This window comes from Corticium candelabrum, chromosome 16 (assembly GCF_963422355.1).
Source record: "Corticium candelabrum chromosome 16, ooCorCand1.1, whole genome shotgun sequence".
Classification (NCBI taxonomy): Eukaryota; Metazoa; Porifera; class Homoscleromorpha; order Homosclerophorida; family Plakinidae; genus Corticium; species Corticium candelabrum.
This window is the reverse complement of record NC_085100.1, coordinates 6219334-6233012: the sequence shown is the minus strand read 5'-3', so window position 1 is coordinate 6233012 and position 13679 is coordinate 6219334. Positions and strand designations below refer to the sequence as shown.

The 13679-nt window shown below is 44.8% G+C and overlaps 1 protein-coding gene and 1 long non-coding RNA gene across 2 annotated transcripts; one reads left to right on the top strand and one right to left on the bottom strand.

Moving 5' to 3' along the window:
- Positions 1-516: 516 nt before the first annotated feature.
- On the bottom strand, positions 517-2360 carry LOC134192162 (uncharacterized). The gene is made up of 3 exons (XR_009971905.1): positions 1164-2360; positions 937-1089; positions 517-874 (listed from the first exon to the last, which is right to left on the bottom strand). It is a non-coding gene; the product is annotated as an uncharacterized LOC134192162 (long non-coding RNA).
- A 1316-nt stretch (positions 2361-3676) lies between these two features.
- On the top strand, positions 3677-5482 carry LOC134191812 (uncharacterized). Its single transcript, XM_062660433.1, has 3 exons — positions 3677-4037; positions 4600-5205; positions 5292-5482. Exons 1-3 carry the CDS (start codon positions 3677-3679, stop codon positions 5480-5482), a joined length of 1158 nt encoding a protein of 385 aa, XP_062516417.1.
- Positions 5483-13679: the final 8197 nt, after the last annotated feature.

Below are 13679 nucleotides of genomic sequence, written 5' to 3'. Positions count from 1 at the left end.
ACGTGCCCCTCCTTCACCCACACGTACCCCTCATCCACCCACACGTACCCCTCATCCACCCACACGTAACCCTCATCCACCCACACGTACCCTCATCCAACTACACGTACCCCTCATCCACCCACACGTACCCCTCATCCACCCACACGTACCCCTCATCCACCCACACGTACCCCTCATCCACCCACACGTACGTCTCACGTACCCCTCATCCATCCACACCCCACATCTGAGATTCTCCCACATCACACATCTCCCACAACGCACACTCCCCACACCCCACATCTCCCCACACCCCACATCTCCCCACACCCCACATCTCCCCACACCCCACATCCCACATCATACATCCCACACACACACATGCAGTTGATGGTGAGTTGACTGTCAGATCTCCAACAGTCTTGCTGTGGGCTGGTGATAAATAATGGGTGACTATTATGCTATCGTCTCGGGCACCAAGTGAAAGTGTATGTCTGAAACAATAGGATAGCACAAACAGTAGCAAAAAGATAGCAACCATGAAGAAGCCCAATTAAAATAGCAAGACTTTCTATCAGCGTCTCAAAATGTGGTCCAGAACTCCTCCGTATAATACTCAACTTTGCTACGAAATTTTAAGTGCTCCAAAACCAGCATTGCCACTTGTCATACAGTGGCTGCCCTAGCCACTAAAATATAATGACTAGATACACCTGACATAATGCTCAAACGGTTATAGAGATGCGTCATCTGCATGTGTTTTTGACATAGACAAAAGCTCAGCAAATTCTTCAAATATCTCTGTCAGTTTCTCTTTGTCTGTAGCTGAACAATACGCTGACATCCAGGGTCGATTTTTACACAAGTCTTCAACACAGAGCTGGGATAAAATCTACGACATAAAGTCTGCAAAAACACCACAAATGGCCATCAAATATAGTGAGATTCATCTACCTCATCAGCAGTTTGTGCACCAGGCAAATCAGCTTTATTCATTATAATCAGAAATGGTAGGTCCCGTAAAATAGAATTGCATAATACATCCCTCAGTTCCTTTTGAGTAACCAGCAATTGATCATCACTGCTACTGCAATCAACAACAAAAACCTGTACACATAAAACGACATAATGTCATGATCAAGATCCAATCATAAAATAAATGGCCTTGAAATAAATCTTACAACAGCTTGCTTGTTGCCATAATACTCATTCCAATATGAACGAATTCTTGGACCACCTACACATTACTTGTAAAATATAATGTTTGACATCTGTAAACCACAATACCAATCCCTAAGTTCAGTGAAGTTCTTCATGCAGCAGACTTCTCCAGTTATTAAAGCCAATAAGTTATCGGTCATTTAGCTAACTAGCCAAATAGAGCCCATTCTGTGTCGCGTTCGATCGACCTCTTCTGGAAAAGGCTGGAAGAGACTGGAATTCTGAAGAGCAGGAGATTGATTGCGCATGCTCAGTTAGAGTACGTCCAGATCTCAGGACAGTTGTTGCTTGCGTAAATTGCCCTCTAGAATTGTTTGAGTATGTTGAATTACTACTCTTGTTAGATGGAAAGCTAGATGAGCATGTATGTCTCTTGGGACCCCTTTGAGGAACATGTATGGTCTTCGCGTGCCTGTACCGCGCATACGTGACTTCTGTGATGTCACCGTGCGCAGCTTCTCTGGTCAAAAGTTTCGTCGTAACTTTGATCTTCGCGCCATACGAATGTAACATGCGAGACTGAGCATGCGTAACCACTCCTCTCTTCCAGCACCTTCCATCTCCTTACTATTCATTGCCTGGCTTCGCCCAGGAAGGCTACTCTCACAAATTACTAATTTGCAGAAACTATTTGCTATTAATTAAATTAGTTTTACTGTATCCGTAAGCACCTCCCGTTGGTTAGTAACACGTCGCAACGAAGTTTTCTGACCGTCTACTGAAACGTCGCCCTAGCTAGACAGCATCCGTATTTGTTGAAACCCTGTCATGGAAATTACAGTAAAAATGCAAACTTCTAGTAAAGTACCGGACGTGTGAATAGTTTACTGTAGGTGGCATTCAGCTCTTGAAGGTATTTCTCGGTTGTCAAGTAAACACAATCCCTAGCTACAATACAAAAGGATGGGGCGACGGAATTTCAAGAGGCTTTGTAGAATGACTCTATTCATAGCGTAGTGACACGCATGCGTAATTATTGTATCTTCGTAGTGTGTTGAGCTCTAGTGTGTTGAGTAGAGTAAATACAAATCGTATAACACCACATGGCAACAGGAGTGGGACTCATACGACTCGAACCATCAGGTCCTTTCAACTTTCGGCAGCCAGATGACTGGCCGAGATGGAAGAGAAGATTCACACAGTTTTGAATCGCTTCAGGCCTGGCAGACGCGGACTACGTACATCAAGTGTACACGTTACTCTGTTGCATGGGAGATGACGCAGAGGGAGTCCTAACTTCCACCAAAATCACGGAAGACAACAAAAAGGAGTATGATGAGGTGATTGCCAAATTCGAAGAATTTTTCCGCATACGTCGCAACGTGATCTACGAGAGAGCGCGCTTCAATCGACGGAATCAGTTAGAGGGAGAGTCTATCAAGCAGTATATCACCGCTTTGTACGAACTGGTTGAGACATGCGAATACGGAGATTTGCGAGATAAAGTGCTGAGAGACAGAATAGTCGTCGGCATACGAGACCAGGCGCTATCAGAACGTCTACAGTCTGAAGCTGAGCTTACGTTGGAGAAGGTCAAATGATCTACAAGACAGAGAGAAGCCGTGAAAGAACAGCATAAACATCTGCAAGGTGACGGCAGCAAGGACCATCCAATCGTCATAGAGCAAGTGCGAAACGGCGCGAAAAGCGGTATAGCAGGCGGCAAAAGCCACCACAGGTGGCAAATCTCAAGCAAGCGGACACCAGTCTGGCGGCGGATGGTCAAAGTCCTCAACCCCACCTGCGAGACACCAATGTAAGCGCTGTGGAAGATATCATGCTAGAGAAGCCCACTGTCCAGCACGACAAGCCATGTGCTCAAAGTGTACCGAAAGGGTCACTTCGAAGCTAAATGTTTCTCGAAGACAATCGCAACTGTAGACAGTGAGAGTCGAGATGGCGCCTATGTATTTCCAGTGAGCGCATCCAAAAAGATCACATGGTCTGCTAAAACTTCAGTAGGAGGCACAGAGGTAACATTCAAGTTAGATACGGGGACGAAAGTGACCGTGATCACAGAAGAGGCACATACAATGCTAGAGAAGCCAAAGTTGCAGAAACCGCCCAAAGCCTTGTACGGACCAACATATACAGCTCTCCGAACATTGGAACGATTCACAAGTACACTATCAGTAAATAACAAGACAACAGATGAGACTATCTTCGTTGTGCAGGAATTGAAAACCAATTTGCTAGGGTTACCAGCTATCACATCGTTACAGCTTATCACAGGATCTAAACGACCAGTGTAGGAACCACCATACCAGACCGACTTCCCAAAGTTTTTCAGAGACTGGGTAATCTTGGTAATCCATACAAAATCAAGCTGAGAGAGGGAGCCAAGCCCTATGCGCTGTACATACCCCAGAATGTTCCAATTTCTCTCCTACAACAAGTCAAAAAAGAACTAGATCGAATAGAAAAGATTGGTGTCATTACACAAGTGGAAGACCCTACGGAATGGAGCGCCGGTATGGTTGTCGTTAGGAAAAAGACAGGAGCTGTCAGGATATGTGTGAACATGAAACCCCTCAATGAGACTGTACTACGAGAGATTTACCCCATACCCAAAGTGGACGACACACTTACTCAATTGGCGGGAGCCACAACGTTTAGCAAAATCGACGCTAATAGTGGGTTTTGGCAGATTCCTCTAAAGGTGGAATCTAGGCTACTGACTACCTTGGTCACCCCTCACGGACGGTACTGCTTCAACGAGTTACCATTTGGCATCGCTAGTGCGCCCAAGCTTTTCCAGCGGCAAATGAACAAGATTCTTTCGGGACTACCTGGAGTATTGTGTCACATGGACGATGTCCTCATATTCGGAACAAGTTAAACGAAACACGACGACCGACCGAATTTGGTCTTACAACAACTGCAAGCAGCAGGAGCAACTCTAAATAAGGCCAAGTGTGAGTTTGGAGTACACACCGTCAAATTTCTTGGTCACATTATCGATAGCAAAGGTCTTAGAGCGAATCCGGCACGCCTGAAAGCTACTCAAGACCTAGAACGGCCCAAATACGTATCTGAGTTGCGCCACTTCATGGGGATGGTTCACCACATCTTTCGGAGATAAGCCAACCTTTGAGAGAGCTGTTGAGTACGAGACGCTCATGGTTGTGGGAACATCCACAAGAGCCAGGCATTCACAAGAATCAAAGTTGCATTGACTCGTCCTACAGTCCCACAGCTGTACAATCCGCAGAAGAAGGTAAAAGTATCCGCTTACGCGTCATCACACGGTCTAGATGCGGTATTTCTTCAAGAAACCAGAGATAAATGGAAGCCGATAGCATACGCATCACGGTCCATGACAGATACTGAGAAGCGCCACGCGCAAATTGAAAAAAGAAGCTCTGTCATTAAACTGGGCTTGTGATAACTTTCAAGATTACGTACTTGGTCGCCAATTTCATATCAAGACCAACCACAAGCCGTTAGTTCCTTTGCTTATCACTAAGCAATTGGACAGGTTACCGCCAAGAATTGTTCGTTTTCGACTTCGTTTAGCGAGATACGACTTCACGAATGAACATGTACCTGGGAAACTGCTTTATACAGCTGACACGTTGCCAAGAACACCCCTACCAGAACAGATCACAGAGGATTCTCTGCAGAACGACGTTGAGACCTTCATCAATGAGGTAGTTGCTAATTTACCAAATACAACGGACAGACTACAAATGTATCGAGAAGCACAAGCTAGAAATGCCACGTGTGCCCAAGTGATGCAGTACTGTCAGCCTAGGTATCCACAGAGCAACAGACTCGTGGAGCGAATGGTCAAATCCATCAAACAACTACTGACAAAGGTGGATGACCCACACCGCGCGCTGCTGGCTTACACATCCACGCCACTGCCTTGGTGCACTCTCAGTCCTTCAGAATTGCTCATGGGAAGACGATTGAGAACAAAGATACCGCAGTCGACAGCACAACTCACCCCACACTGGGATTATCTTAAGGAGTTTTATGAAGCAAAAAATCTTTTCAAAAGTAAGCAGAAGTAGAACTTTGACCCCAGACACTGAGTTAAAGACCTGCCACAACTACCAAAAACACGGAAGTCTGGATAACATCAGGTAAAGAACTAGCTCAAGGGACAATCGGCGGTCCAGGCCACACTCCACGATCCAATGTCATCAAAACAGAAAAAGGGAAAGTGAGGAGAAATAGAGAACACTTGAAAGCTATCCCAAAATTTGGCACTTCACCTGAAATCGAAACTCCGCACAATACGGAAACTGGTCAAACGGCACCAACTAGGCCATAAACGAGAAGGCAGACTGGCTGTCAAATAAAGAGGATGCAGAAACTCGACCTGTAGAAGAGGAGATGTGGAGTGACTCTAATCATAGTGTAGTGACAAGCATGCGTAACTATTGTGTCTTCGTAGTGTGTTGAGTTCTAGTGTGTTGAGTAGAGTAAATACAAATCGTATAACACCACAGCTTCTTCGTCGCCGTTTGGTCACTTGCACGAATCGTTCCTAGACTGATCTGTAGTCGGACACAGAAACGATACATATATATGCGCGATTGCCATATAGGAACACGCCCCTTTCTGTTGTGCAACCCGGAAGCCTCGCTATGCTCGGCAACAATGCCCTACTCTAATAGGCTTCCGTAGATCAATCAGTTTATTTGCATATTTTCAATTTGAATAGCTGAGTTGCGCATGCCCGTCCTTTGAACGGAAATAGTCAAAGTGTATGAGAGATCTTTGCGAGATACAACTACTTGAACCTCTGACAAGTCCGTAGGAAGCATTTCAAAAGTGGTCAGGCCTAACGCACGCTAAGAGGGTGTGGTCTAAAATTAAGAAACCGACTTTAATTTACTTGTGTTTCAATTATATATAAGCTATTTAATCACCTATACTTTCAAAGCAAGTTTCATGCAATCGTCAACTGTCGGAGGTACATGCACGCACAGTTTTTACCCGAGGCCCGGATTTCCGGGCTTCAGTATAGTAGTCGTTCATCGACCAAACCACCACCGTATATATAATTGGTTAACACAGATGCAAATGAGCTATTCCGACCAATAGACGAGAAGTGGTGTCATTACCGACCAATAGACGAACGTGATGTCATCATGAGGCTCCACCTCTCTTTCTTTGGTAGCTGCTAACGAGAATTCGGCCATCGGGCGCCCGTCCTGTACATGGTGTTTAGTCTATTGCTTTAAGGGTTTGGCAAATAGAAACAACGCCTATAGTTTACATTTGCACGTGTATGTTTCCCGAACAACAACCAGGAGCGAGGGTGTGTAGTTGTACCTGACTTGTAACATTTTGCTTGTTTCAGTGTTTCTGCATAGTGGTTCTGCAGTCTGCCACCTTGAATTTTTGGTGTGCGTAGCTGAGCGGCCGTGGTGTTGTTGCAAAGATCACTAGTGTCGTCTTCAACAGAAATTTGGCGCTTGACTGGAATTTGCGAAGGGGAACGTGCATTGTCCATGACAGCGTCTGCTTGTCGGACGAAGCGGCTCGGCTGACCTGTAAGTACGCTAGTGCGTCTCTATTCATTTTGTTTTACGGTATTCAATGTCAGAGCGAACAGACGCCTAAGTAATCTACATGTGCACGTGCATGTTTTCCCACATTGATGTTTTGTTTTGGCTCTGGGGTCACCTCATTCAACAACCAAAATTGCGGTTAGACGGATAGCTGTGTAAATACGGTAGTGTACAGTAGGCGACGTCTAGCTAGAGAAGCGTCACAAACAACAAGACCCCTAGAGAGATTGTTCTGAGCTGGAAAATCGATGGCGAGCTGTTTTTTGTTGTTGTAAGTAAGGGTTTAGCATTTATAAACAACGCGTAGCTAATGTAGCTAGATTTGTAACGTTCATGTTATCCCACATCTAATTTTGTTTTGCCTCTGGGGTTACTTATACCACGCCTAAAAACGCCCGTAGTGGCTCATTACGACTTCAAAAGCTGCACAAACAATCAGACGCCTAGAGAAGTTGCACAAAGAACTAAACATAGAGAGAGCAAAGGTTGTAACATTATGCTTGTTCCATCAATAGCGTCATCTTCTGAAAGCTCAAAGCATTGTAGGTGCATGAAATCGTGGTTTGTTCACTGAAAATCAGTGCTGCTTCTTTTGTACCTATCTAATTAGCTAACCGAAATCTGGTTTTCGTATTTGCTCTATACTTTCGCTGTGCGTGGCGGTTAATTGGTATTGTTTAAACCATTCTGTCATAGCGCGACTAATTACCTCCAAGGTGCATACTGCCCGAGGCTTTGCACTTCTAGTGCTTCTTCATTGAAAGATGGTTCAGCCAAACCGGACCTGTAACCGGACCTGTTTCCACAGACCTAAAATAGGCCGTTGATAAAAGTTCAATCTAGAAAAAGGTGGTACAAACACACCACACACACACACACACACACACACACACACACTAACACACACACACACACTAACACACACACACCCTAACACACACACACACACACACACACACACAAATACAAACACACTAACACACACACACACACACACACACACACACACACACACTAACACACACACACACACTAACACACACACACACACACACTAACACACACACACACACCCTAACACACACACACACACACACCCTAACACACACACACACACACACACACACACACACACACACTAACACACACACACACACACACACACACACACACACTAACACACACACACACACACACACACACACACTAACACACACTAACACAAACACACACACACACACACACACACACACACACACAGTAACACACAGTAACACACTAACACACTAACACACACACACACACACACACACACACACACACACACACACACACACACACACACACACACACACACACACACACCAGTTCAAGTCAGAATAGAACTTTTTTATAGACTACGTTTTGTGTCGAACTATTAACTGAGTAGATGTAGATATTGTTGGTATCAGAGACGCGGCTGCAGGCGACGTATAACTGCCTATGAGTAAAACAGGGTTTCAGGAGATGCAATCCTGCAACCTTCGAAGTCTGTCCTTGTGATTTGTTGATTGTTGCAAAGCAAACTTTATCAGAAAACTGACGTCTGCAGAAGTCGAATGGTAGACCTGGGTTATTTGGTGTGAATGGAATATCACAGGCAAGAGACACGCTTCTCCTTTCTTAGGTCCAGTTGTGATTTCTGTTTCCAAACATCTTTCCCTCATTCTTTTGACTATCATGCGTGTTTCATTTGCAATGCCAGGAGCAATGTATCGGACGACCATGACTGCTAGCTGGTACGCCAACTTTTAATGCAAGTCTGCGTGGAGGCAAACCTGTATGGTGACCGAAGAAAATTTAGAAACTCTGTTGGTTGCGTCGTTGTTATTTGATCTGCGACAGTTTCAATTGACTCACAAATTTATTTCTGCTGGAAGCAAGAGTCCAGTTAATGACATGGGCGGAGTCGTTGTGCGGTGTGAGTATAGCTCTTTCCATCAGCCAATCGTTGTTCTTTGAATTTTCTCTAATATGGGGATTAACGTTTTGCAAGAGTTAGTCTACGGAGTTCGTTGTGTTGCCGACGTCATCAGGTATCATTATTTGGTGCGCGCGTTATCTAAAAGTGACATCAGCCGTTGCCAACTACACAACAGCAAACTCGAGAAATTGACAGCGCTACTATCGTTGTGACGATGGACTCGCATGTTCGTTGACAACGAACGAGTCTCGAAGTTCCTCCACAATACGACGACTTGAGGCAGGCGTCTATTTCATTGGCTCGAGTCCCACCGTGAACGACAGCTAGATAAAGTTTGACGGAAGTCACCAGAAACTACAAGTACACCTCCAAACAGGTCTGTGCAAACTGTCTTATTACGTCTTGCAGAGATCGCGTTTGTTGATCATCGTTAATTCGTCCAAAACATAGCGACGCACTGTTTGATTAAAGTTGCAGTCGGTAAATTACGTATAATGTTGCACACAGGTGCCTCGATGTTCGTTAAATTCAACGAAATTTAAGAATGGGCGGTGCGTCCACTAGCTAAGAAGAAGTTGCATGTGCTGAAATTTCATTGCTGGCAACTGCTATTGCTACTATTCGCCTTGATCTGATCCGTGCAAGTGCAATGTTAATCTAAAAAAGTAAGTTTTTCCTGGACCGCCAGGTGCATCTATGAAGAGGAATCCATCTTGTTGAGCTTCAATTAAGTCCACGATGCGGCCGTCATATGTGTCTTAGATCGTGTGTCATATAGATGGTTCTTTCGCCGAATGAAAAGGCAAAGTTCTTGTATGTCGTATAAAGTTCGTGAAAGAGCTTATGTACCTATATAGAAAAAGAAACAGTAAATCTGTGTTGATTAGTCCATCAATATTTCAATTAACTTAACTAAGCTTACCTACTGACCTGTTGGTAGAACTACTCAAGCGCTTTACCAGGTATAGAAAGCACGACGTCTTCATGTCGAATTAGAGCTTCATCAAACACATTTTCCGATAATTACATGTCTGGCTGCATAGAGGCAACGCGACATTCGTGTAAGACGTCATCTGTCATAATTCCCTTGTGCACTTCCCAAGACTGGCAGGATCGGAAACTTCGCAGGTAGTGAGAAGAACAGCAAAGAAACTTTGTACAGCAGCCGGTAAAGCGTACATAGGTGCTTTTGCATATAAGCGCATCAGTTTATGGTAGACATGTACGTGAAAGTTGAGACAGAAAGACTGAATTTTCTAAGACATCACCGGAAATCTTTGAGAGCTGAAACTTATTCAGATATTAGAGACGCTCTGATGGAAGGTGTACAGTTATATATGACCCTATTGACTCTATAGCTTAATTCGCGACACGTTTTATATACTATTTACTCTAGGTCATGGCAATCCAGCAAGCAAAATCATCCTTCTCAGTACTGTCACAGAGGACAACGCTACACGCACCAACGCACTCAAGACGCAATGTAGGAAGTTTGGCCGGCCCTCACTCTTTATTACTATGACATGCACTCCTTCTTGGCAAGAGATTACGGATGAGCTATTACCGCCGCAATTGGCTCATGCACCACAAAACAAGACCTCATCGTTCGAGTCTTCAACCAGAAAAAAGTCCTAATAAAGCAGCTTACAAATCAGTACATTTCGGAACAGCCATGTATGTTCACGTTTGTTCCTTTGAATGGCACAAGAGAGGACCTCCACTTGCGCATGTGTTGATTTGGCTGGTCGGAGAACAGAAACTTTCATCCTGACATGATTGATTTGTTGATTTCCACTGAATTTCCTGATAAGAACACGAACGAACAGCTCTACGAGATCGTTATAAGCAACATGATTCATGTATGGTTCGTGTGGTGGCATTAATACAAGTTTTCCGTGTATGAGAAATGATCGCTGCACCAACGGATACCCGAAGCAATATCTTCGACATACACAAAGTGGCAAGAGTAGTGCACTCGTAGCGAATCCCGAAAGTTCGCCAGAACGCGGTACTCTACCCTACTACCAGCATAGGGCAATCCTAACGCATCCTTTTGTTCCGTAGTCCACCGACTCTCTCCCGTTCGTAAGTCTAACGCATGTATGACATAGATATTGTTTATCTCGCGGTCTCTATAGTATCTTCCCTTGTTGAGGGCGCGCACCCCCACTTGGCGCCCTAGACACATGAAGACATGGAGAGAGCATACCGAATTGCCATCGTCACCATCACTCATAATTCTCTAGGAGGAATATCTTTATATGCTTTGGTTCGTCGACGAGAGATGCCTTTGCTGGCATATATGTACACCAAGGTTCGTCGTACGGCTCCTCCTTGATCTCCTCCTCCTGCTTGGATTCATACGACATTTCCTCTACATCCATATAAGGTCTCAAAACAAGCAATGCCGAGTCGAGTGCCTCATCACCAATTCGATCATGCTCGTGTAGTTGCAAGAACTCTTTCAACAATGCCAATGCCGGAACGCGCAATGCATACTCGAGTGCCGTGCCACCGATATGCTTCTGGTCGTATAGTTGTAAGACGTATGCGAGCTCCTTAGTAGGTGAATTCAAAACACGCAATGCACTGTCGAGCGCCGCCGCGCTGATATGACTTTGTTCGTACACATGGAAAAGGTACTCGAGTTCCTCCATGGATATATATATATATATATATATATATATATATATATATATATATATATATATATATATACTAGTATACATGGCCCGTCCTTGTACGGGCAAGACTGTAGTGTCAAGATAGGTCTGTGGACACGTCACGTGCAATCTTTGTTACGAGGTCCCGGATATGCTGAATGAATTCGAATCTTGCTCTTCGCCCTTGTTTCGATAGAAATCGACACACTCCCCGTGTAGCGCTTCCTGCAGAGAACGTGTAGGTTGGATTCGGTGCAAATGCAATCAGAATTTGGAGAGAAACGCAAGCGATAGAAGAGTAAGTTTCGTCGGCAAGAGATATTCGATTGCTCGAAGCTTTGCGAAGGACGGCGATGCATAGGGTCTACACGGGACCGGTGCGGGCGTGTGTTCGAATGAACTGCAATGTGTAGTGTTTGCGTCGTCAAGAAATTTTACGCGTGGGTCGATCCCTCGAGAGGGGACCCGGTGTATTATTTCTTTTATTTTTTACGCAAACCTTCCTCTGTGCGTGCCGAGTGTGCGTGCCGATTTCGGTTGTGAACGGACAAAAGACGTGGCCGCCAAACGTGAACATACATACACACACACACACACAGACAGACAATTTGAGCTTTATATATTAGATATACGGCTATATAAATGTTGCGCCCTATCAGAGAAATGAACTTATAGATATAAAGATGTCGACAGACTATTGGTAGGACACTGAAACTCGAAAGGTTTGACACTGTGCTAATTGTAAGACCACTAGCCACGATAAGGAGCGTTGGTATTGCGCCCTCCATCCTCCGCTAAAATTGCAATGGATCGATCCCATCCCTAAAAAAGTCAGTGTGGTGAAGATTTAAAAAAGGTGTGCAAATAGGCATACGTGTGCAAGGGATGTAGTTGCATCCAATACGTAGACTGCCATTGAGGGGGACCGAACGACCGCTATATCAAAAGATACAAAAAGAAACGAAGAAGACGATAGTTGCCATGAGAAAAATACAACCTATAGATATAGGATGCTGTGTACGTGCAAAGCAGACGATTGGTACGGCATCAGCACTTGCCGCGAACCTCGAGAGGTTATTCAGTGTCGCCACTGTAGGACCAACATCCACTACGGCGACGAGTGTTGGTATTGCACCCTCCATCCTCGGAAAAATTAGAATGGATCGATCCCATTCCTAAAAATGTGAATGTGGTGCGAAATTTAACAGGGGTGCGAATGGGAATACAAATACGTGGGGTATGGTAGCATACGACGTAGAACATCCGAAAGCGAGATCAAACACCCACTACGTCAAAAGATCCAAATACAACATCAAGAAAAAATTGGAACGATTCGAAGATCCGGCCGAAAAATCTAATCAAATACGAGCAACTATGGAACCCTATCGAAGATCTTATCCAAGGCTGGTGACGTCGTCGTCTACATGGGCACTCAACTGTTGAACGTATCGGGATATCCTTTCTGTTTGACCAACGCTCGTCGACCCTCTTTTCGTATCACCTCGATATGGAACACGTCTTGGGACGTCTTTTGTAGCTCTGGCTCGTAGAAGGAGCCCTCCATGACCTCTCCGTTCCAGTCTTTAACCTTGTAGGTCACCAGGTTGGTGTTCTGTATATCGACGACCTCGAAAACTTCTTCGGTCCAATTGGGTGTGTCGTTTTTAAAGGTCGTCTTCTTTTCGGCAATACGACCACGATCACCAATTTTGAATTTCCTACCTACACTTCCTAGGCCTCTCCTTGGGTATTACCTCCAAGGCCTCTACGATTGCTTTACCCGTTTCATCATGTAGAAGAATCGACCACGCGTACTTTGTATAGAAAACATTAGTACCTTTATTAGAATGTGTGAATCTACTTGTAGTAATGCAGTTGCATTGATTCAGTTGTTTTTTATCATCTAGTTTCCAGTGCAAGACAGCAAATTAATTATGACTTCCTTGATTGAAAATATTGCTGAAAGGGTACGTATATTTACTGAACACGATGGCGCTGATCAGATACTTGACCTCGTCGTTGTATTTCGAAAAAGACTGCATATCGACAAGATCCGCGGACTACGTGCCGTCCACACCTCAAACGATCACGTGTCTCGTCGAAAACAGCCGTTTCGCCGGTTTATGGAGTTCTTCGGCGAGTGGGTCCGTCCACACTACATTTTTACCGCCACTCATCGTGCCCGGTAGACGCAATCCTTTTCCGGCTCCACTACCAAACAACCCTTTGAGTAGCGGCCCGATTAGTGGTATCCTATATACTATAATACCCCAACCCACGCTTCCGTCTATCTGGATGGATGTCTGGATGTCTGTAACGCACCGA